Genomic DNA, 25,759 nt, shown 5'->3' with positions numbered 1-25,759 from the left:
GGCTCTGTGTGTGTGTGTGTGTGTGTGTGTGTGTGTGTGTGTGTGTGTGTGTGTATGTGTGTGGGTGGGTGGGTGGTGTCTTGGTCCTGTTACTGATTTGGGGTGAGATCTCTGCATTTCACTTCCTCATCTGTGAAATGAGGGAGATGAAACTGACGGTGTGGTCCTTGCCAGGCTGACACTGATATGGCGAGTACGGCAGGTGCATCCTTCCTTCCTCCGTCACCATCGGAGCGTAAACTGAAGCGGGTCATTAGCACCCAGGCTAAGGCACACAGCAGAGCAGTAAGTGGAGAAAGCATTAGGAACACTACGATACCTTACCGACAACATGCTAATAAAGCTGGAGCTACGTCAGGACTTAGAGGAGATGGTCTCAATCATACCACGATGAAGGATTTCCAGTTTTTAGATCAGGCACGGAAATACTTTGTGTGTGTGATTCCAGGCGGACAAAGGCCGCTCAGTACAACTCCTGTTACAGTGTGAACAAAATACACACCTTCTCCTGCAGGTGGGTTTGAAGGACTGGAGATGACCAGGAGTAAAACCCTCATTTGACAGAGATCTGAAGATGTTCTACTACTAGATTACCAGCATTTGAACTTAAATGTCCAACCTGTTTTAGATTCTGATTAGAAATGCAAAATGGTAGTTATTACTAAGTGAATAGCCAACAGGTAGGAATAATAGATAGGAAACTTAACCATTTCTAAGTCTTCAAAAGAGTACTTTCTATAGCTTTTCCTTTTACTTACTTGGGTTCTTCTATTTCACTTACAATGCATGGTCATGGAGATGAGCAGAGTAAGAGTAAGATCTGGGATCTGTTCCCTAGTTTCTGCATGATCTAGGTGTGAAATTGTCAGCATTTTAACCTCAGGATACCTTAATTTACTTAAACAAAAAACCAAGAGTGTGGTTTAGATCAGTGGCTTTATAACCTTTTGCACCCCAGGAACCCTGAATGACAGAAGCAGCATTAAACTCTCTCACGTTGTCAGGCTCTGTTGTACACTAACTAGAGCAATTACCTAGCAAGTTACCAACCTAGTAATATGAACAAAGTGAAAGCAAAATCCATAATGAAGAAAAACACCAACTAGCACAGGATCTGGCCAAGAATCAGCTCCCAGTAGATTTCTGCTGAATAAATTAGAAACTGAACAAATATGTGATTGAGTACTGGGAGAATCTGGGACTCTGGTAAGGATTTCCAACATTTTCACTGCTGAAGAAAAAATTCATTCATTTACTATGACCTCTTAGATTTGGTTCTGAGAACAGTGGTTAATCAACCAATGCCTCTGAGATTCCTGAAGGGCCATCAAGTTTTCAGTGCACCTAAGAGTATAAATTAGCCAATGATACCTCTACGGTATAATTACAGACAAAAGCAAAGAAATCTGTCACTGAAGTCAGCCTACAAAGTATTATGGCAGGTAAACAGTGTATTTCAAGTAGGATTTTCTTAAAGTCTTGAAATAACCTGCAGACATAATATACTAATATTCCAGAGTCGGAACTACTGGATGGACCGGGTCAATGGTTTTTAAAGTGCGTTCCATGGAATACTAGTCTCATGAGATGTTATCCACAGTCAGGCACATATTGTGGTTACCTAGCTAATGCATTTGGGAAACACAACTTATTGAACACTGCCTGGGGAATTCACAATGTACACATTAGCATCTGAAACCAGCTTAACTGGACTTTTCCTCAATTTATCTGGCCATGAACCAATCCCTTTCTTTCCCTTCCTCTCCCCTCCACCTCCAGAATTCTCACCGGTATTTCAGGGTAAGGAACACATTTTGAAGAAGGCTAGATACTGGTTCAAAGGTTTCTTCCAGCTTCTATACTTTTATAATTTCATCCTGTTGGATTAGCTGTATAACCAGTGCCGTTCTAGATTAATAATTTCGTCTTAGAGGTAGAAGAAATACCACTGGGACCTTACTCTGCTCATCTGCCACATATGGACCTATGTCCCCAGGTACACAATACTTTGAGATGAAACAGACTTGACAATTTCTGAACACTCAAAGTTGTAAGCAGATTTTCACAACTTCCCTCCTACTACAACTGGTATAAAGTATCTTATGGTGTGCCTATTCACTAAACATCTTTTCATTATGAAAAAAGTACTGAATCTAAGATGACTTCCATTTAAGAGAAATTAAACTTTATGTTACTGTACATAAGGTACTTTCTTTTAAGAACAATGCAAAGAGGTCACCCTCAGGTTAATATTGATTATAAAATTTTAATATTTTAATAAATAATTAGATACCTAAATACTGCTGAAATGTAGGGTCAGCAAGTGGTAGGGAATTAGGTTGCTCAATTATACAAATATTGTAATTCTCTGAGGCTCCTATCACAGTAAAACTTTGGATTACAAGTAATTTGTTCAATGAGTATTCTGCAAGACAAGCAAACATTTCTAGTAAATTTCAACTTGATAAATGAGTGATGTCTTGCAACACGAGTAGTACATGATGCCAGATGTCACATGATCACAACATGGTCACATGAGCCAATGGTTCTTGAAATTCACTTTAATATACAAGTGCTTTGGATCACAAGCATGTTTTTAGAATGAATTATACTCGCAAATCAAGATGTTACCGTAGTTATATGAAAACAATTCAGTATTTACCTTTATACTAGAAATGTTTTTTCCATTAAAAATAGCAATCCTGGAATTTTCCAGAAATTTTGCATAACTGAAAAGTGATGTTCACAGGGGGTAGAATTCATTTCCTTTCCAAGCTTACTAAAACCTTATAAAGTTTTTTTTTTTAATTTTTTTAATGTTTATTTTTTGAGAGACAGAGTGTTTAAAATTTAGGCATTATCAAATAAGAATATATTAATCTGAAATCCACACTGTAGTAAAAGGACTGAAAAATAAAAGTTCCAAAGGAGAGAAAATGGGAAGTTAGGAAATACATCTATAACTCTTACTCCCTGATCCACGTGGTGTAAACTCAAAGGAAAGGTATTTTTATCTTCTTTTTTTTGTTCTTTTAAAGTAATCTCTATGCTCAATGTGGGGCTTGAACTCACAACCCCGAGGTCAAGAGCTGCAGGCTCTAGCCAGAGAGGGGCCCCAACGGAAAGGTATTTTTAAAGACAGGTCTGAAAGGTGAGAAGAAAAAAGTTTAACATTAGCTTTTAAATATCACAGGTGGATATCTAGATATCTGTCTCATGAGACCAAAAAAAAAGCAAAACATGGGAAAATGAAATTTACACTATCAAATAGAAAGCTTTGTGAAACCAGCGCTCAGTATTACAAAAGGTACAAGGTGGGATGGGAACACCTCCCCGTGCCCTGGAATCAGGCCACTAGATCAACCAGTGCACGTGGCATATAGCAGACAAAAACTGTTTCATCCAAATTAATTCTCAAAGCAAAGCAGGAAGACAAATGGTTTAGAAACAATGGCATGCAAGGGGGTACAAATCCCCAGTTTCTTAGAACCAAGCTGACAGCATTTTCAGCACTGTCAGACCCTGGAGAACAGCCGTGGACACTACAGTGGCTTACTTACTACGCAACTCCTCCTCGCCATCAATGGAGTGAGAAGAGCCAAGAGAAAAGAGAGTTTTAGACTTAAGGAGATGTGGAGAGATGCGGACGGAGAAGGAGACCCGCCTTGCTGGCTGCATCCGTGGCTGGGCTGAGAAGTAGGTCAACACGAGACATTAGAGAGCGCCAACTGTACCGGGACAAAGTCAAAGGCACCTGAGACCATGCTGAACAGAATAATGTTGCTAGCCTGTGTGGTTCCAGGAAAGGCTGCCTAGTGAACAACGTATTTATTCACATTTTCATCTTTACTTCTGAGTATGTAGAATTCTAACATAGCTTAAAAAATTCATCCAACAAACACGTACTTGCCAGAGTAAGAAAACAAGAAGTCCATTATTTTTAACGGTCATAATTTATAGCTGGAGTTGTTTTTCTTGAGAGTGGAAACATCTGGAGTAGTGGTGTTTCTCAGGATCCTGTGTTCAGCTCTCTTCTCCCTCACCCCAGACCTCCTCACGCCCTGCCCTCCCAAAGTACAAGCTGAATTCGCTGGGCTGGTGACACACACCTTTCCACCCTCAGGCCGTAGCTCTCCCTTTGAGCTCAAGACGTGTTCATCTCTCTCTGCTCACCTCTGGGGCATGTCCCATAGGCAGCACAAACTGAGGAAGCACGTGAGTGACATCTCTCTTCTCCACACCCACCCCTCCTCCTGTATTCCTTTGTTTGGTAAGCGGTACCTAACATCTAATGAATTGCTCAGAACAGAGACCTGGGCCCCATCATTGAATGCTTCCATCTTGCCTCGATTCAGTTATTCTATGTGTTTTAGAATTCTCTGAACATCAACTTCTCCCCTAATGCCACCGTGTGCTCTCACCTGGATCTTGCAGTAGCCTTCTCCTGATCCATGACCTTTGCTCCCCAACACTTTCTTCAGTGTGGTCTCTCTGAAGTGTCCGAATCAACCTACTTTATCAACTTAAATCACTCCACTGCCCTTGGACAAGAAACCCCAACCCCTCGGCCATGTTTTCCACATACGGACATACCTCATTTTATTGTATTCTGTTTAACTGAACTTTATGGATACCGCAATTTTTACAAACTGAAGGTCTCTGGTGACCTTGTGTTGAACTAGCCTATCGGCACCAGTTTGCTAACAGCATCTGCTCATTTTGTGTGTCTGAGCAGTCGTGATAATTCTTGCAATATTTCCAATGTTTTCACCATTATTATATTTGTGACGGTGATCTGTGATCAGTGGCCTATTATGATTGTTTGGGCGCGCTACACACCACACCCGTATAAGACAGCAAACTTACGCGATAATGACCAGTCATTACTCACCCTGCCCGCCTTGGGCCTCCCTGATCTCTGAGACACAATATTGAAATCAGGCCAATTAATAACCCTACAAAGTCCTCTAAGTGTTCAAGGGAAAGGAAGAGTCACACGTCTCTCACTTTGAATCAAAAGCTAGAAATAATTAAGCTTAACGATTAAGGCATGTGGATAGCTGGGGCAGGCTGAAAGCTAGGCCTCTCATGTCAAACAGCCAAGCTGTGAATGCAAAGGAAAGTTCTTGAAGAAATAAAAAGTGCTTCTCCGCTGTACACACAAATGATAAGAAAGGGAAACAGGCTTATTGCTGATATGGAGGAAGTTTTAGTGGTTTGGATCAAAGATCAAACCAGCCGTAACATTCCCTTAAGCCTAAGCTTAGTCCAGAGCTAGGATCTCTTCAATTCTGTGAAGGCTGAGAGAGGCGAAGAAGCCGCAAAGACAAGTGGGAAGCTAGCTGAGGTTGGTTCAGGAGGTTTAAGGAAGGAAGCCAGCCCCACACATCCAAGTGCAAGGTGAAGCGGCAAGGGCTGACGTAGAAGCTGCAGCAAGTTCTCCGGGAGATCTGGCTGCGATCCTTAATGAAGGTGGCTCCCCGGATGACAGATTTTCAGTGTGGATGAAACAGCCTTATATCAAAAGAAGATGCCATCCAGGACTTTCATAGCTGGAGAGGAGAAGTCAGTGCCTGGCTTCAAGGCATCGAAGGACAGGCTGACGCTCTTGTTAGGGGCTAATGCAGCTGCTGACTTCAAGTTGAAGCCAGTGCTCATTTACCATCCTGAAAATCCTAGGGTCCTTGAGAATTGTGTTAACTCTACTCTGCCTGTGCTCTGTCAATGGAACAAAGTCTGGATGACAGCACATCTGTTCACAACTTGGTTTCCTAAATACTGTAAGCCCATTATCAAGACTTACTGCTCAGAAACAGAAGATTCCTTTCAAAACAGTACTGCTCATTAACAATGCACCTGGTCACCCAAGAGCCTGGATGGAGATGTAGGAGGAGGTTAATGTTTTCAGGCCTGCTAACACAGCATCCATTCTGCAGCCCATGGATCAGGGAGTCATTTTGACTTTCAAGCGTTATTATTTAAGAAATATATTTTGTTGGGGCGCCTGGGTGGCGCAGTCGGTTAAGCGTCCGACTTCAGCCGGGTCACGATCTCGCGGTCCGTGAGTTCGAGCCCCGCGTCAGGCTCTGGGCTGATGGCTCAGAGCCTGGAGCCTGTTTCCGATTCTGTGTCTTCCTCTCTCTCTGCCCCTCCCCCGTTCATGCTCTGTCTCTCTCTGTCGCAAAAATAAATAAACGTTGAAAAAAAAATTAAAAAAAAAAAAAAAAGAAATATATTTTGTAAGGCAACAGATGCCATAGACAGGGGATTCCTCTGATGGATCTGGCCAACTTCTGGGAAGGATTCACCATTCTGGGTGCCATTAAGAAAACTGGTGATTCCTGCGAAGAGGTCAGAATATCAGCGTGGACAGGAGTTTGTAAGAAGCTGATTCCAAACCTCATGGATTGAGCTGTTCAAGATCTCAGCAGAGGAAGTCACTGCAGATGTGGTGTGGAAAAAACAAGAATCAGACGTGGAGCCTACAGAGGGCACTGAATTGCTGCAATCTTGTGACAAAACAACAGATAAGGAGTTGCTTCTTACGGATGAGCAAAGAGAGTGGATTCTGGGATGGGAACTACTCCCGGGGGAGATGCTGGGAATTTGCTGAAATGACAACAAAGGATTTAGAGTATTATCTACACTCAGCTGATAGAGCAGCGGCAGGTTTTGAGAGGACAGACTCCAATTGTGGAAGGTCTACTGTGGCTAAAATGCTATCAAACGACATCTGACATCATCACATGCTACAGAGAAATTTTTTGTGACTGGAAGAATCAATCCATGTGGCCAACTTTGCTGCTGTCTTATTCTGAGAAATGGCCAAAGCCACCCCAACCTTCAGCAGGCACAGACACGGAGGCAGGACACTCCACATGCAAAAAGATTACAATTCATGGAAAGCTCAGATGATGGTTAGCATTTTTTAGTGATAAGGTATTTTTAAATTAAGGTATGTGCACTGTTTTTTTAGATATCATGCTGTTGCATGCTTGACTACAGCATAGTGTAAACGTAACTTTCATATGCACTAGGAAACCTAGTGATTTAGTAATTCATCTGACTTGCTTTACTGTGATATTTGCAGGGGTCTAGAACCAAATGGTTAAGACCTCTGTGGCATGCCTGTGTGAACTCACCCAGTGAATTCCCAGTCTTCTGCTGGCCTCAACTTTGAGATGACTTCATCCCAGTGAGCATTCTCTGTTCTAGGCTCCTGTACTGTCCCATGTTTGTTTGTTTTTTTAAATTTTTTTAAATGTTTATTTATTTTTGAGACAGAGAGAGACAGAGCACCAGCAGGGTAGGGACAGAGAGACAGAAGGAGACACAGAATTCGAAGCAGGCTCTAGGCTCTGAGCTGCCAGCACAGAGCCCGGCACGGGGCTCAAGCCCACGGACTGTGAGACCGTGACCTGAGCTGCAGTCGGACGCTTAACCGACCGAGCCACCCAGGCGCCCCTGTACTACCCCGCGTTTCTTACATTCACCTATTCTCTGGTCTGTGAGAACCGGTGAGGAAAGCAACTGTATCTATAAACTCACCTGTCTCCTACACCGTGTGGCCTGGTACCTGCCAAAGAGTGACTCAAATGCTCACTGAATGAATACATTAATAAACGAATTTCCCTTTGTCAGGCTTTCTGAAAGCTCAGTGTCCTAAATGAAATGAAAAAGCCCTGTACGAACTTGACAGTCACATAAATACTACGTGATGTCAGCTTACTGCGGGCAGCCACGTCCAGTAACAGAGATCCAGGACTACTGGCACAACTACAGGTACGCCGGCTCCTTGGGCAGTGACGGCCTAGGACGAAAAGTAAGCTACCATCTCCATGTGCTTGCAAAAGTCTTTCCAAACGTGAAGCAAATTCAGGAAATGAAAATGAGCTCTCTTCTTATACCAGATTCCTTCCTTTGTCACAATTTCATGGATCATCTGGAAAAACCTATTTGTAGGAATATCTAAAGGAGGATCCTCAACATATATGTTCTTTGTGATAACAAACCCTGAAAAACAAAGGGAAAGTGACTTCTCATTAAGAAGCCTGTGAGTTGAAACATCTCTCTAATGGGTACAAGTCTCCTTTTAACGTCACCACCACCAATGTGGTTAGGGCTCTTCCAGGAACACCACCAAGCAAGCACCTTCTCCGCTGCTGGTAAGCATCTCCTGAGCATAAGCCATGAAATGTGTTAAAATATACTTTGGGCAAGGATCATCTGTAATAACTGAATTATTCTGCATGTATAGAAACAAAATTTATGCTTAAGTTCTATCAAGAAACCATCTAAGTCTCCTGGCAAGCTGGGAGTCTCCACTCCATCCTCTCTGATGCAAGAAGGAGAAATGAGGCCACAGGTCCCCAGGAGCGGTCTCTCTGAGGGCAGTCCTCCCCGGCATTCTCCCCATGATGCAGGTAGTCTTGGTGCTATTGTGAGTCCCTAAAAGATGAGCTGGCAAGATGCATTCATCACGCTCCCTCCCACCACGACAGCACAGCCAAGACATGAGTGAGGACAGCTTCCCCACCCATTGTGGTTCCCAAATAAGCTGTCGCCTGTCTACTTCCCACCCCAGAAAATGACACAGAAATACATTAGTCACTATCTTGACTCAGTATTTTCTTCTGCATCGATGGATTTTAGAAAATGATACCAGCTTAGAAATAACGTTGAGTTTCCTCTGTGTTTCTCTTCTAGGAAATGACCCAACAAGACATTCCAGACAACAGCTCAGGAGACACACGTTTTCAGAAATGCCTGGATGTTAACAGCTGTAAGACTGTGGCAGAAGGAGCTAATTTCTTTGAAGAAAGAAGACAGAGCCCAGGCAGAAGTGGAAAGTAGTGAGATAAGGTTGATTTCAGAAAGTATTTTGTTCCTAGACAAGCGTACTCATAAGGCACAGTCCACTTAAAGACCATGAAGGATGGCGTTCTAGTTTCTCTAACATTGTTTTAACTCTGGTCAGGGACAGACAGACTGTAGCGCTGTTCTGGGTACTGTGAACTCACACGCTCCATAACAATAACAAATCCTTATTATAAGGCAGGAAATATGCTAAGGACTTTACATAAATTCACATGTAAGCCTTCTCACGTTGTTACCCGTTTCATCAAGTAACTTGAGGCAAAGAATCTCACTATGTAGCCCAAGGTCACACAGCCACCCAACGGGCTTACAATGAAACACCAGTTAAAACACTTTAAGTGGACTGAATGTTCTAGGCTTTACGGTCTCACTGGGCAGATTGTAACTAGGATTCCTTCAGCTGGGAAGACTGTGACTACACACGAATCACACGGAGTGCTCAAGTGACTTGGAATGGAAGCCCGGAGTCTGTGGCAAACCAAGAACTGTCCAGTTACCCTGATGCTTAAAGGTACAGCACACGGATTACAAGTTTTATACTCCTGTTCAATTGCCAGAAGTTTTACATCTGCAAAAAACATTTATCACGTTTCTAGAGCAGAATAAAAAAAATACCGATGGGAAAATTAATATAATTGTATGTGGGGAGGGACTAAGGAGAAACAGTGTCATTAGAGTTGACACTAATGACAGTGTCATTAGAGTTAATCCTCCAATCACAGCGTAGGCTAAATCAGGGAAATTGGGGGGCTCGCTAACGAATTTACGACCTAATCATTCAAACGTGTATGAAACGTACAATGTGAGTTAGAATGAGGGTACCCACCCTATTTTGATCAAAGGATTAAACTCCTGCTTGGAGATCAACCCTTGACAACAGTCTGCAAACTCAATTCAGTCCCCTCTGAGCAGAGCAGAAAATTTCCCAGCAACAGGAGGAGAAGCTGTGTGTGCCAGAACCCCTGGCACTCTAGGACGGTGTTTTCTGGGAGTTAGCCGCATTATTTATAGTGTTTGGCTAGCAACTGAAAACACAGTCAAAAACCATCTTGCTTTTTGGAGGAAAAATTAATGAAGTGTTTCATGCACGAATCAAGAGTGTGTGTCACAAAATAGAGGAAAAAAATCCCTCCGTGGGACACATTCTGTTGGTGGTGGACATCTGTTGCTATGGGAGTAGACTCTCCACCATGACACCACACTCACCAGTCGTGGACGGTTAGGGACACAGGGCCGAAAGGTCTCACTCAACAGTGCCCTCTTGTCTCAGTGCCCTGCCCTATTGAACGCTAGCACTCCAAGCTCATCAAATCCACCATTAACAATCCTGTTACGATGATTTTCACTCTGCACCAGCAAGACCTCTAACCCAAAGCCAAATCAAATCAAAACCCAAAGAAAAACAGGAAGGGTGATTTTAGCTGCAGTTCTGTGAGGTTCTGTCGGCATCTCTGAGAATCAGTAGGCACACCTTTAGTCAAACAGGCCAGATCTGAATCGCTGATCATGAAAGTGAGGACAAAGTTAACAGCATTCTTTTTTTAAAAATTTTTTTTTCAACGTTTTTTATTTATTTTTGGGACAGAGAGAGACAGAGCATGAACAGGGGAGGGGCAGAGAGAGAGGGAGACACAGAATCGGAAACAGGCTCCAGGCTCCGAGCCATCAGCCCAGAGCCTGACGCGGGGCTCGAACTCACGGACCGCGAGATCGTGACCTGGCTGAAGTCGGATGCTTAACCGACTGCGCCACCCAGGCGCCCCATCAGCATTCTTTATCGTGTCTTAGTTCTAAGGCGGAAATTAAAAAGATCAGGCCCATGGTAAGTCATGAATTGAGACAGAACATCTCCCGAATGCAGCACAGAGTCTCCAAATTTTTTAAAAATATGTATTCATTTTTGAGAGAGAAAGAGAGAGAGAGAAAGAGAGAGAGAAAGAGAGAGAGGGAGAGGGAGAGGGAGAGGGAGAGGGAGAGGAGGGAGGGAGGGAGGGAGGGAGGGAGGGAGAGACGCAGAGCGTGAGCAGAGTAGGGGCAGAGAGAGAGGGAGACACGGAACTCAAAGCAGGCTCCAGGCTCCACTAATAGCACAGAGCCTGATGTGGGGCTCAAACTCATAAGCTGTGAGATCATGACCCCAGCCCCAAGTCGGACGCTTAACCGACCAAGCCAACCAGGCACCCCTCTCCAGCTCTTTTAAGGTGGGTTCTATCAGGGGACACTGAAGAAACACCAGAAACACCAGGAAAGTTTATTTACTCCCTTTGCCTCAGCTTCCTGAATACACGGTCTTTCGGCAAAGAAAGGATCACTCCCCCTTTGATGAGCACAAGATCTCAAACTGTAACTACTCATGAAAACAAGAATCAAGATTTTAAAAATAAAAAGGTGAGGTTTCTCAAAGAACAAGCTGCCTTTCCCTGGCAAATATTTAGATCCAATTCAAATATGTTTCCGAGCATCTTTCATTTGCAAAGGCCCTGTGCTTACGGATGCCAGACATCTATGTATCTTTCACAGCCAGCCAATGGGTCCCGAATCTGCATACCGCTCCATTCATCACTGGCAGATGTAATCCTTTCAGCACGTGCTTAACCAACTGAAAGTGTATCTCAGTCTTTCTTTGTCCTTCACGAGCTTCATGACATTTTTGAAGAGCTCAGCAAATGAGTACTGGATAAAATTCACATAATTGTACTGTGGTAACAGAATAGCATAACTTTCAGATACAACCACATCATGTTTGTAACTTACTCTCCAGTGTTTCAGAAAAAAACTTTAAAGGCAGTGACAGGAGAAGAGAGACTGATAAAGTTATGACTTTGATAAGATGGATCAAACATATGACATCTGGGGACTCCAGATAAAGAACATATGGTAACTCTTTGTACTGTTTTTAGAACTATTTTTAAAGTCCGAAATTACTTCGAAATAAAAAGTTAAAAAACAAATCTATGTCCTGACAAGAAGAATCCCAAAACTGGAAGGAAGATCCCAAAACTAAACTGGTATGTCACCTTTTCTATTTAAATGAGCCATTCAGGAGAAGAGGGAGGCAAATTTTGGAAGGTAATGTTACGGGGTCTCAAAGGGAGAAAAATGATAGGAAAAAAGTGTTTAAAATATGCTTCATTTTAAAAAAAGTAATATACTCACTGTCCAACCCAGGATGGCTGATTGTCATTAATGAGATGGATTTTGTCAATGGAGAAGAAATGGCTGATGTACAGTAATTAAATCCCTGTTGTTTAGATCTGGGACATGCCTGTGAAGTAAAAAAAAAAAAAAAAAAAAAGTGAAAACCAGGATGTAAGCATATGCTCTTGTTATTTCTAGATCAGCACAAAACTTTACATCCCACCCCAACCTAAGAAAAGAACGCGGTGCAGGTGAGGGCTAACAGCACAGGCTCTGTGGTCAGACACCCTCGACTCAAGTCTGCCCCTGCTACTTGACCGCTGCTCAACTTCAAAGGAGCTACTTAGCTTTCATGAGCCTTAGTTTTATCTGGAATAATTCAAGTACCCATCCTTTACAGTGGTTTCCTATCCCTCCTAATACCTAATAATGTTTTAAACTTAGTACGTGCTTAGTAAACATCTGCTGAACACATCATCAGATGAAAGTAACTTCACTGTAAATAGCAAACTACATACAGTAGCTCTTGTTCTTTGAAAATCTAAGTCTCTTTTAGAGACATAGTAGAGAGCAGTAATATTATTCTGATTTTAAGCATGTTCTTTTTTATTTTTATTTTTTTTTTAATGTTTATTTATTTTTGAGAGAGGGAGGGAGACCCAGAATCTGAAGCAGGCTCCAGGCTCCGAGCTGTCAGCACAGCACCTGATGCGGGGCTTGAACTCATGGACTGCAAGGTCATGACCTTAGCCGAAGTCAGACACTCAACCGACTGAGCCACCCAGGCACCCCAGTATTATTCTGATTTTAAAGATTTGGAAACAGAGATGCAAATAAAAGGCGTTTTAAGATCAAGATCAAGGCAGCCATGCATCTGGGAAGAAGCCTAAAGCCCTTTCATTCCCTCTCCTAAGAGGACACTGCTTCTGCATGTACCCGAGGGGGACCGAGGGGGGCCAAGTTACCTCCCTCAGTGAATTCGCAGCAGCTTCGAGGTCGTGTAATGTAGCCAGCTGCAGAAGCTTGTGTAAGAACACCCCTGAGAGCCAGCCCAGCAGTGCTTACGAGCACACTTCTGGGGTGAGGGACTCCCCCTTCCTTTTGTTCTGAGCGCTCGTTCCTATTGTTAACCGATTTTAAACCGCCAGGAATCCCTCCCTTCTTAGTGGGCTGCAATCTGCACATGCTCGGAGGGGAGCAATGAAAATCCATTACTACCATGAACGCGACTCAAGTGCGCCAAAGACTTCTGATTATTCAGAGCCTGCTCCGTGCGTAACCATGGAGTCTGAGGCAAACAGTTGCTGTGTTTCGAACACAACTGTGAGGTCTGAGGAATGACCTCAGTGAAAGGCAGGGACCTTCAGCAGGAAGCTGGCTGCAGGCGACTTGTCCAGATCAGAGACACCAGCAGCTCAAATCCCCACTCTGAAGTTGCACACGAGACAAAAACTGCGGGTGAGCAGAGAGTTCCAGAAAAGCACGAACATGTCAGCAGCTTCCTCCACAAAGGCTCGATCAGAAAGGCCATTTCAGAAAGACTTCGGTGGTAAATGATAGCACTTACTAACACAGGGGGTCCTCTGTCCAATTCCTAGTTTCCAATTATCAGTTTCAGAAAAGGTTTTCCATAAACTGTATTGAGAAAATTAAAAATCTTCTCCTTTCCTCATAAAACACTTCTACTTCAGAGATGTGGAAAGAGGCCGTGAGACTTACACCGGGAATTCTGAGGGGAACGTGGTCCAGCTCACAGTCAGTCAATGAGGCCTTAGGCAAGTCACTCAGGTGGGTGTGAAGCTGTCACCCCCGAGGGCTTACGCCGAATCCGAAGGGATATACTGGCTCCAAGCCCAGGATTCCGTTCACAAACCCCCAATGCTGGCATTTTACTGGGTCTTACAATGACTTCCAAAGGACTCTATATACTTTTGTATGACTTGCACTTTTGTTTTTTAGACTCTCCACTTACCAAAGATGCTCTCAGCAAGTCACGAAAGAATGGTTTTTTACTCCCTTTTTCTGTTACCATTAGGCTGAATACATTTAAATCATTTGCTTCAATAAATATGTTCTCCATATTTTTTAAAATTTATTTTTTGAAACGTTTACTGTTTTTTTTTTAGTAATCTGTACACCCAACATGGGGCTTGAACTCATGACCCTGAGATCAAGAGTCAGATACTTTTCTGACTGAGCCAACCTGGTGCCCCTCTTCTCCATATTCTTGTTATTTTTCTTAACTTTAGAAAAAGTTAAAAAACTATCAGGCCCAGAAGACATGGGCGGTGGGGGAAGGGGATAACATGGCAAAAATCCCTTTGGGCCTTCAATTTGATTTTCATCAGGCCTAAATTCTCCTGGGTCTTCACCTAAGTGATGCATTAAGGTAATCCTCCAGCATCCAGTTTCTATCTGGTCGTAGCATTTCTATGTAGTGGGTTATACAAAACATTAAACGTCTACGTAAAACCTATGTCTCCCACTCAGAGAACAGGCCGTTTAACATTTTTGTTGGTTTGTTTAATTAGAAATGTTTCATTACGTTTCTATCTAAAACTCCAGTCACCTATCCAAAGACAGGTGTTTAATTTTGTTGTCTGTTTAATTAGAAATGTTTTGGGGCACCTGGGTGGCTCAGTTAAGTGTCCGACTTCGGCTCAGGTCATGACCTCGCAGTTTGTGGGTTTGAGCCCCATGTTGGGCTCTGTGCTGACAGCTCGGAGCCTGGTGCCTGCTTCACATTCTGAGTCTCCCTCTCTCTCTGCTTGCACTCTGTCTCTCTCTCAAAAATAAATAAACGTTGAGAAAAATTAAAAAAAAAAAAAAACAAAAAAAAGAAAGAAAGAAAGAAAGGAAAGATTCAGGTTTATCACAGAATCCTCCCAGGAATCAATCCAAAGTCCCCTTGGCCCCGGAGGAGGAAAAGGGCCGGGAGCAGTGTGGGCTATAAAAGCATGGAATTCCCATTCTCCAGGCCAACTCCCGAGGACCTGCCCCAGGTGACAAGTGCTGGGGAAATCACCTGACTGGCCAAGGACAGCCAGCTGGGGCCCCCAGAAGGGAGTCCTGGGGGAGTGGCAGTGCAAAGAGAGCATCAGGCGGGGGCACGGAGTGAAGATGCTCTCTGAGAAGTTCTCACAGTGACAGGAAGCAGAGAGAAAGACACAGCCATTTCCCAGGCAATGTGAGAAGGCAAAGAATAAGATCTATTTTTTCCAGGAAGGTATAGATTTTTGAAAAATTGGGAAATTTAACAATGCTGTGTAGCATACTTCAAGAGTCATTTTACTACTGGCATGGTGAAAGAAGTCCTCAGATAAGAAGGAAAAGCCCAATTTAATATCCTGGATACTTTCCTAATTTAAAAAAGTCTGCTTTGATGGACTATTCAAATCCATGCAGATGAATGGTATTCTGGAATTAGTTAAGTGCTAAAACCTTGCTTTGTGCTAGATGGGGTGTACTAGACCGTGGGTAAGCAATCACAATAACTAGCCTCATAGTAACGTAAGTCTTGCTTTCTTTGTTCCCGACGTGAAGACACATGTAGGGAAGTACAGTTCATTTTTCCAAATGAGCAGCATACACCCGCTTCAGCCTTACCTGCTGATCAAACATCCTGTGTTCTCTCTGGCCTGATTCCAGATCCTCTTCTGAAAGCGACATCAGAGAGTCACCCCTCGCCTCCCCACTGAAAGGGTGCCTGAGCTCTTTGGTGTTTGCAGAGTTTACGTCTAGAGATGAGGACGGCTTGTTTCCGACACCGGCTCCTCCTGTCAAGCCTTCTAGGCTGAAACTGAACACAGAGCAAAGGAGTTAATTCATGTGACTTCTGAGTCTCCGAAAGGGTGGAAGATACGAAAGTGCTTTGAGTGTTGCTGGCAGATTATTTCTAAGTTACCTAGCAAAGCTATCGACCAGAGCACGGCACAAATGAGCGCCACCTACCTGTCCCCCAACAGGTCTTGGTAGGCTGAAAAAGCATATGCACTTAGGTTTTCTTACCTCCTTCAATTTATTCAAATGTTGATCATGTAAGGTCATTTTCTCAAGATTTTTTTTTTCAATATACCATGTGGACAGACCAGATTATCTTATTTATCATTTATGTATGTGTGTTTTTCCTTGATCTGATGTAATTAATCTCTGCCAAAACCAAACTAGGCTAATGCCAAAGAATTCCATAGCACAGAGAAAACAGGTGCATGAGTAGCTCTCAGAAAACAGGCAGGGACACTCAGAATTGCCCTTGTGTCGCTTAAGTGGACCTTTATAACTTTACATTCAACTACAGGCCAGTCAACCTTTCTAATTTCACAGGCTCGTGTCGACCCCAGGAAGTCGGGATTACTTATGAGCAGTATCATCTGGGCACATGTGGCCACACAATCCCTGCCGGACAGGCTTCCTGGGAACTGCTGATTGCAGACGGGCACACAGGACACCTTAAAGAACAAAAGCTAAAAGCAACTATGTCTAAGAGCTTTAATTTTTTTGTCTTGATATTGGCCCAGAAAGGGGGCAAATTTAGGATATGGCATGTAGAATGGGATCCCTGGTGGGCAGATTTTGCGGTTTGCAGAGTGAAAAGCATTTTTTGGTAAGCAGGAAACTACAGAGAGAGGTTGGCCATCGATGAGCTTTGGGGTTGCTGGTCAGAATAATTCACATCTGGTACAGCTGTGGTGGGAACTTCTTTAAAATAAGCGAGATCTCAAAATACAGCCGGAGCAGACGGTGTTCTCACTCACAAGCAGTTGGAAGTGCACTTGAAGGTACACTGAAGCTATTTAGTTATCTCTGCTCCAACTGCACAGTTAATTCCACAAATGAATTGCGTATGCCAGTCCAGAAGGGCTTGCTTTTGCCTTTTTTTATTTCATAAATTACTTATTATGAACTGAAACCATATGCCTCTATTTTTCTCTAGTGGGTAATTTAAACAATGGACTTTGTTTTTCTTATTTCAATACGACAACAGAAACCATGATTAAGTAGAAGTAAATGTCTCTGTAAAACTCATTTTCAATAGCAGGGATAAGACAGGCTAAGTGAAGAAGAAACTTAGTTTTCTATTGTGAATTGTTTGTGAAGCCTGAGAAAACCAGATGTGTTATTACCACAACATTTAATCCTGAAAATGTTTCAGTAATTAAATCTGGCTGCTGAGTTGAGAGAAAAATATGAAACATTGAGGAATCTATGAATTTGGAACCTGAAGAGACTGACTTGGAAACACAACAAATAAAAATTCATCGTATTTGTGGCCTTGCTTCTGTCATGGTTTTCTTCAGGATGTGGGAATCCCCAGGTTCCGGGAACGAGGACAGACCAGAACAAAGAGAGAAGGGGTCTGCCATACCGTACATACAAGTCTGTGCGGAAAACACCAAATCTACAGCCACTTGAGACGCCAGAAGCATCAGAGTACACTAGCTGACTCCCGGGCTATACATACCCCTTCAATTGGATCAGTGATGCCCGCAGCAGCAGGAACTCAACATTGTGCTCACAGCCAAAGCGGGCTGCCATATGCATTCTAGCCACCCAGAAGCAAGCTCCCAGCCAAAAGCCCAGGTGCCGTATTTTACGATTCCCCCTTCGGTGGCTGGACACGTAACGATACCGTACCTTCTGTAATTAAAGTCAGCACTCAGGGCAGCAGAATATTGCACACCAGAAGGACACCAGCTCATACTGGGGATGACATCAAAGGCAGAAACAGAAATGGAGGGAGAAAAGAGCAAACAGGGATAGGATTACTGGGTTTGAAAAGACAGGCCACAGTTACAGACAGATGGATTTATTGGATTATCAAAAAATTAGGAACATAACATTGAGAATTTAGAAAAAGACACAAAAACCATGGAAACTTAAAACTGTGCTACTAATATCCCTCTAGACACTGTGTTGGAAAGGACTGTGGGAGTCTGTTACAGGGTAACAAGTCCGATTTGAAACCCAAGAATTCCTCCTGCCGGACTATGAAAAAAAGAGCCCACTCTGCCCACAGATTCCTCCTCAGGTGTCCTCCAGGGCTGCAGCCTCTGCTGCCGGAGGGGGGGGTGGGGGGCACTCTCTCCACAAGCTCCACCACTCCCAGACCTCCTTGACCATGGCTATGATCCCTAACTGAACCAAACCCATCCTTGACAAAAAGGGACAATGACAAAGTGCACTGGGGTGGGGCTGAGCCACTGGTTTTCCTCAGGTGTTTCTAGGAAGGGTCCGTCTAAGCCAGACACATTCTAAGTCTTTCATAATAATGATATCCCACCAATACTCACACCCACCTTTAACCCCTACTCACTAGGCTGTTAAGCACTGAAGGTAAACAGCTGTAACAAAGGCCACATTTCCTTGTATTTTAATGATAACTAAGGCATTTACTTTCTTCAAAAGGAAAGGAATTCCATGGTACTAAGTTAAAAATGGGTCTTAATTTTAGGTTTGCAACCATTTTCCCCCACAAGATTAAAAAAAAAAAAAACAACCTCATCTGATCATCTACTTTGATTACCTTGGCACTGATATTTATTTTCAAGTGGGAGGGACAGAAAATCTAGGGTTGGAAATACCATGTAAATAGGACCAGGACAAAAAAAAAAAAACAAAAAAAAAACACAACTCAAAATACGAGGTACACTGTAAAGGGAGCTTCATCAGTACGTAAGGATTTTTGATGGACAAAAGCGATCATTTAAAAAGCACACTGCTACTATCTGGCATCTTAAGTTCTAAGTGACGTGCTTTTGATTTTGAAGGGGGGGGGGTTAACATTAACACCCACTCAGCTCCCTCTGGAATCTTGCAAATGGGAAGATCTGCAGACAGCAAAAACCCCTAACCTTGAATACACCTAATTAACAGTTTTCTTGACAAGTGCGGGTTTTTGATAGAGGAAAAGAGACGAGGAAAATGGTGGGAGAATAGAAGAGCTACCCCTAAAAGTAAATCTTTAAAATAAATATCTTAAAAATAATTTAAATAGTATAACACTTAAAACCTGATTAAATTAAAGTACAAAGCTCCCAAGGGCAGGAGCAGAAAGGAGAAATACGCATCTCAGAGATAGTTCCAGTCTGTGAAGTGGTATCAGAAAGACTTCTAATTTGCTCATGTGAGGGGAGCAAGCCTCCATATATCTTACAAACACGAGACTCAGAAGCCCATTCTCTGGCATTAACTTAATTTTGAATCTCCAAACTGTTAAGAAAAATTTTAAAATATCCAACTTATTGAAAACACCACATGGTAAATCAGCGACTGAACTGACATTATTGAATCATTCAAAAAACAAATCTTCTACAGATGTAAACATCCCTTTACTCTCAGAAAATGGTAACACTGTGAGAAAGCAGGATGAAACTGAGGCTGAAGAGAAAGAAGAGTGACAGGAGACAGCAAGAGGGACCTCACAGGGGTCCCGAGGCTCCGGGAGCCACAGACCTGCCCTGGCTTCTGGCAGGAAGCTCCTTTCACCAGAGTGTTCGGGGGCACCCTAAATCTCCTCATCCCTCCATCAGTGGAAGGGACATTTAATGGTTCTCTGGCCTTATTTTGAGATTTAGGAAATTCTAGATTAAAAAACCCCACAAATATCCTGTTCCCGCACCTGTGAACACTGGTAGGGATGTTTCAACTTGACTGGCTAAGGCATCATACAAAATTTTAAACTGTACTTCATGCTCTTCCTGCAGAAAAACGACTAAGGGTGAAGTGGGATCTGGCACCGTTACGAAGCTTCATCTGTCAGCTCACTGGGACCGCATCCAGCAACCTGTCACCCTCCACTGTCAGCACGTGTATGCTTTTAATAAGGTCACGCTGAAGAGCTTTAACGGAGAGCCAAACAGATCTCTAAAGGTTTCGGGTACCTCTACTGAAAAGGGTACTTGCCAACTTGTTCCCCTGGGAGAAAAACTTAACTGAGCCCTGATTACCGCAGATTCATGAGAGCATTTGTATTCGAACTCCATTTTGTGCCTGAAAGCCGGAATTAAAGGAAGCCCACCCTTGCAAAGACGACGGGGGAGGATCACTATGTGTGGCTTCCCGAGGACCAGCTTCGGTGGGGAGTTGAAAGTACCCCTGACACATGGCTCCCAATACGAGGGGCTACCTGCAATCTCGCCACAGTCTGTGGCTTTCTAAATCTTCTTCCTCAAACGGCGGAAGAATAGGTCACTATTGATGACTTCTGAACAAAGTAAAACTCAGCATTTGAAAAGCAAATCGGCACTGTGTGACTAGAAATGACTTTTCAGCTTATAAATTACTCATTTTTAGCTTCAAAATGTTACCTGACAAAAAATAAGTAAGGGACTGAAAGACTGCAAGGGCCCCGGAGAGATGAGCTGATGGCTCTTACCTGCTTTAAGAAACGACCACATCCCCAGAGGGGGAAAAATTATTAAAAAACAGAACATGACAAAACAAAAACAATGGTGTACAAGGTGTCAGGTGGCCTAGACATAAAGGCTTCCATCCAGTTACTAAGGAATGCATCGAAAATATGTTAGGGCCGGTGTGCCAGCACACAATTATTTCTGGTTCTTGGCCCTTTTGGGCGTTGGCGTGGGGGTGGGGAGAATGAAAAAGCACTCCTCAGGGACAACTGACGTGTCTTTGAACTCTCCTAGGGAGAACTGGGAAGACCCTATTATCAAAATCATCTGAACACAAGTACAAGATGGGGAAAAAAAAAACATTAAAAAAAAAATTTTTTAAGATAAAAGTAGAAAAGGAAAAAATTTCACATTCACGAAACCATTTCATATGCAACAGGCATCAGCGATGAACAAGTACCTATATCTTATTTCCCTGAAGCAGACATGACATTGTTTTAAAAGACGGTTTAATCACGGATTAAGCAAAATGAGATGCTGGTTAGTACACTAAGCTCAGAGGCAACATGGTTAGTCCATCAAGTTAGTGAACTCTGTACCTTCTCCTATGAATGGGGGGTCTCCTGACAACGTCCCCAAGAACTCGCAATGAACTGAAAATGAATGGTGGAAGAGGTCAGTGTCAAGGTGAAACAAAATGGACACAAATGCATGAAGCACACGGACATCACAAAGGGAAGAGACAATCCACACAGACAAACGGTACAGGAAGTGAGGGAATGAAAAACTGAGCAGTAAGAAACATCAGAACCAAAGAGGCCGGACAGCCTGACAAATCCTGGGGAGGGTTACTTTGCTCCCTCCCTCCTTCCTCCAAAGGGTTAATCAGGTGACAAGGAATGAGGTTTATTAAATTACAAAAGTAAAAGGATTAAAAAAGGCCATTTGAAGCTGTAAAAGGGTCTTCTTAAGACTTTAAAATTCAGCTTATACTCTATGCAGATAATGTGGTAAGCATCAAACTAATTCAAGTCATTCCATTATCTCCAGAGGCATGGTGGGGGGGGGGGGGGCGGAGGTGTGAGGTGATCCTTAAGGCGAGGCTCAAATAGGAAAGGCCATGATACTGTACAGGTTGAAAATAAAGATAACTGATAACGTTCCAGTCTTAGTTCAGTCTTGTAATCTCAGGCAAATCATTAGGTCTGAGCTTCAATTTCCTCATCTGGGCTACAGTCACAGTCCTATCCAGCCCTGAAATCAAAGTCAAGGCACAAGGGCCCCCAGTGGGCTATAAAGAAAAATGGATTGCATATAAAATAAACCCTTGTTTCTTGATGTTGTTATCATCTCTGACAATATGTCCTTCCATCCTTCCTTCCTTCCCTTCCTCCCTCCTTATTATTTATTTATTTATAATGGTATGGATGCTTTCTTTTTTTTTTTTTAACGTTTATTTATTTTTGAGACAGAGAGAGACAGAGCATGAATGGGGGAGGCTCAGAGTGAGGGAGACACAGAATCTGAAACAGGCGCCAGGCTCTGAGCTGTCAGCACAGAGCCCGACGCGGGGCTCGAACTCACGGACCGCGAGATCATGACCTGAGCCGAAGTCGGCTGCTTAACTGACTGAGCCACCCAAGCGCCCCGGATGCTTTCTTTAAAAAAAAAAAAGTACAGCATGAATAAAGCTGGCAAGGAGAGCTTTTAGAAATGGCTTTTTACATAATCTATGATTTTGATCGTGTATAAAAACTACCCACCAGATAAAACAACTGCAGGTTTTCAAGGGCAGACCCTGAACTCCACCAATGTGGAGTCACAGAAAATTATGTGACATGGTCTGTTACTAACAGAGTCTGAGAAGAGTAGCAAATTAACAAAGTGTAAGGTATTACCGTGAGCTCCATGAAGGCAGGACTTTGTCTCGTTCACCTCTGGGTCTCTAGAACCTAGAAATGCCTGGCACATAGTGGGTGCTCAATGTATGTTGGCTGAATAAAAGAATAAATGAGGGGCGCCTGGGTGCCTTAGTCGATTAAGTATCTGACTCTTGGTTTCAGCTCAGGTCATGATCTCACGGTTTCGTGGGTTCGAGCCCTACATCGGGCTCTGTGCTGGCAGAAAGGAGCCTGCTCAGGATTCATTCATTCTCTCCCTCTCCTACTCACGATGTCTCTCTCTCAAAAATAAATAAAACCTTAAAAAAAAAAGAATAAATGAGTGAATGTAATCCGATTACATGCATCTATAGCTATGAAATCTGAGCCATGTCAAGGAATTTTTGTTTTAAAAAAGCAGTAACTGCTCCAGGTGAGTTTTTCACATGACCTGTTTTAAAACAACTGTCAGCCTGCCCCCTTAGCTGCTTTTCTTCATCAAGAAAGTAGCTCTCTTGTAAGCACAACTTTGTATATCTGATGGGCATCACGGCACTTGTTCGTTAGAGCTAAAATCATTTGCTTAAATTCCTGTAAGCAGACTGTGGTCAGAAGCCAACTCTAAACCGCCTTATAGCCTGCTTCCAAACTGAAGGTCTGAGACCGGGTCATATGTACACAAGTCCCCAAAGACTGGAGCATACATGGAAAACTACCAACAATTCAATGACACTGAATGATTCTCCTGTTCTCTTGCTGATTAAGTAATAACTTAGGCTTTAACAAAACTTTCTGCATTAGAAACGGAGGACAATTCCTGGGAAGCAGTGTGAAAATGGAGAGTATTTGGACTGTAAGATTTCATGTCTGTTTCAAAACTGACAGGACACTATTCCCTCCAAAAGTTTTTAATCTAAGCATTTTATGAACAGATCTGGCCTGAAGGACTATTCCTGTTCATTAAACACCCACCATGTAGCAACCATATTTCACTTGAGATTTTTATTATTAGACCTATCCTTAGAGAGGCAGGTATTCTACAGATGAGAAAATTAAAGCCCAGAGGGATCAGGTAACTTGCCCAAAGTTATCTACACAGTGATTTCTAGAGCTGGGGTCTGAACCCAGATTTTCCCGATTCCAAAGCCCTCTAGGATAACACCGGATCACACGATCAAAAGCAAGCAGACACTGAGAGATGGAACAAATAGCCATGCTGGGTCCCGCTCACCTGCGCTGATTCATTTCCGCGTCGCTGGCCGCGTTCTTCCCAGGACCCCAGCTGTGCCTCCGGAAAGGGGACAGGGAGCGCATCGAGCCCCTCAGCACAGAGCGGTTCGTGGGCACTTCGGTGATGCTGTCCATCTCCTCCTCGTCCATTTCACCTGAGCCAGCAGCTTCGCCCTCACTCTCTCGACCCTCAGCTCCAGCCCCATGGCTGTAGAAGCTGTCAAGACACTGCTGATCTCTGGACCTGTTCAAATTTGAAATCTGGGGGAGGGATACGTCACTGCCATGAGAGGAATGTCGATCCAAGGAAGCCGTGTCATCGGTGGAAGAACTGGATCCGGTGATATCACAGACCAACTGCTCTTCCTCGGGCTGTAACGGAGAGAAGGCATGCACAGTTGAAAATGGCAGGACCCAGAGGACAGCCTCATTATCCCCAGTCCAGGAGTGGCTGTAGAGTGACCGCAAGGTCACAGCATGATCACAGTTGGATTCAAATGGCTGCCAATGAAGGCCAAGTCTAGGTCTGTGCTCTTTCTCCCCTCTTATTAGAGGTAGACAGAACATTCCCTTCTTATGGGGGACCAGCATCTACCTCGGGCTCAGGTCAGTTTTGTAGGCCAATACCATACACTGGAAGGAAGAGAACTCTTGAGTTACCTGGGGTTTCTGTTGCATAAATGTTGCATAAAAACCTCTATAAACTCATATACTCTTAGGTTTAATTCCCTGCAACCCCCCCCCCCCCCCCCCCCCCCCGCCCACAAGCTTTAACTAAAAATAAGGTTGTCTGCTTGGCTACAATAATGTTGTTCTGAAGTCAATATTCCAAAAGCAAGTCTGCAATTGTTTTTAGAGTCCTTTTGCAAAATGCAGAATTGCTTATGACCCTACCTAAGGTCTGCCAAAAAGCCCACATTCTGGCCACAAATGCCTGACTAGAAGAACTCGATTACTTTTCCTCCTTTCACACAGAACTGGCAGTGTTATCAAGCCAAATGTCACATAAAATAACCAAGTCCTGGCAATGGAGTCTTTAGTGAGTGATGATGTTCTTTTCCCTGGCCAACTTCTGGAGCCTGCAACAGTACAGTTTTGATCCCAAGTAGCCTGACAGTCCTCTGTTTGCTACACACAGCACAACACATACATTGAGAGAAAGATGAACACTCTGACACTCAAAAGATGAATTTATCCAGAAGATACACAGAAGTGTTTAGAAGACGCATGATCCCACTCTCAGATTGGGGCACTGAACTGTCTTAGCATCTTTATTTTATTGTGTTCTTGTAGGCTAGAGAGCAGGGATGAGGGAAAGCCATTCTGTGGTTATTTTTCCTTCTTTACAGCATTTTCCTAATTAGCCAGTCTACTCAAAGCTTTAATTAAGAGTAAAGAAACTTACAGTTCTTTGAGAAAGATTTTAAAAATTATGCAAACTAATGAGCACTTTCAGCTTTGGAATAGAAAACAAGACCTATTCTAGAAGAAGAGTATTTTCAAATGTTTACGCTAACACTTCAAAACATTCTTTATAATGTTTGGGCTGAATCTTGTCAGCTCTTAGGAGTTTTTCTTCACTCTGTGGCATCCGGCTTCCTCGGTTAATTGCTCCCTAAATGATGCATGAGGGCTGAGACTGACAGGGAGGTGTGACGGTCACTGGGATCCAGATGGGCTCTCGGGCCCTCCCAGTGAGCAGCAGCAGCAGGACGTGAACCCGGGGCGATTTCAACTAAAACTGCCCTGTTCTGATCATCTTTAAGAAACCCTGTAAGGATAAGATCTCGAGGTCCGTATCAGCAAAGTCCTGTGTGTCCTTCACTGGGCCACAGTATTAAAAAAAAAAAAAAATGATGCTTTCACCAAACTGATTCTAAAATAGGGTAGGTATTATTTTAAAATAAAATCATCAAGGGACGCCTGGGTGCCTAAGTCCCTTGAATGTCTGACTCTTGACTTTGGCTCAGGTCATGATCTCACTGTTTGTGAATTCGAGCCTTGCATCAGGCTCTGTGCTGTCAGCCTGCTTAGGATTCTGTCTACCACTCTCTGTGCCCCTCTCCCGCTTGCTCTCTATCTCTCTCTTAAAGTAAGGGGCACCTGGGTGGCTCTGTCGGTTAGGCATCCGACTTTGGCTCAGGTCATGGTCTCATAGTTCACGAGTTCACGCCCCACATGGGGCTCTGTGCTGACAGCTCGGAGCCTGGAACCTGCTTCGGATTCTGTGTCTCCCTCTCTCTCTCTCTGCCCCTTCCCTGCTCACGCTCTGTCTCTCTCTGT

General features: G+C 43.4%; 1 protein-coding gene across 11 annotated transcripts in view; it reads right to left on the bottom strand.

Annotated features, from left to right (window-relative positions):
- AKAP13 (A-kinase anchoring protein 13) overlaps positions 1–25,759 on the bottom strand; it is a 335,610-nt gene that overhangs the window by 61,913 nt on the left and 247,938 nt on the right. For 6 of the 11 annotated variants that reach the window (XM_086711495.1, XM_086711489.1, XM_086711487.1 and 3 more), the window contains 6 exons: positions 23,478–23,848; positions 20,966–21,019; positions 17,650–17,715; positions 15,622–15,814; positions 12,034–12,142; positions 3,561–3,689 (listed from right to left, as the gene is read on the bottom strand). In XM_086711495.1, coding sequence (XP_086567621.1) covers positions 3,561–3,689; positions 12,034–12,142; positions 15,622–15,814; positions 17,650–17,715; positions 20,966–21,019; positions 23,478–23,848 — 922 coding nt within the window. The remainder of the gene's footprint in view (positions 1–3,560; positions 3,690–12,033; positions 12,143–15,621; positions 15,815–17,649; positions 17,716–20,965; positions 21,020–23,477; positions 23,849–25,759) is intronic. The other 5 variants (XM_086711493.1, XM_086711491.1, XM_086711494.1 and 2 more) reach the window with 5 other exon arrangements.

This window comes from Puma concolor, chromosome B3 (assembly GCF_028749965.1).
Source record: "Puma concolor isolate L17-30 chromosome B3, mPumCon1.1.hap2, whole genome shotgun sequence".
NCBI lineage: Eukaryota > Metazoa > Chordata > Mammalia > Carnivora > Felidae > Puma > Puma concolor.
The sequence above is the reverse complement of the archived record's forward strand: the minus strand, read 5'-3'. Positions and strand labels throughout refer to the sequence as shown.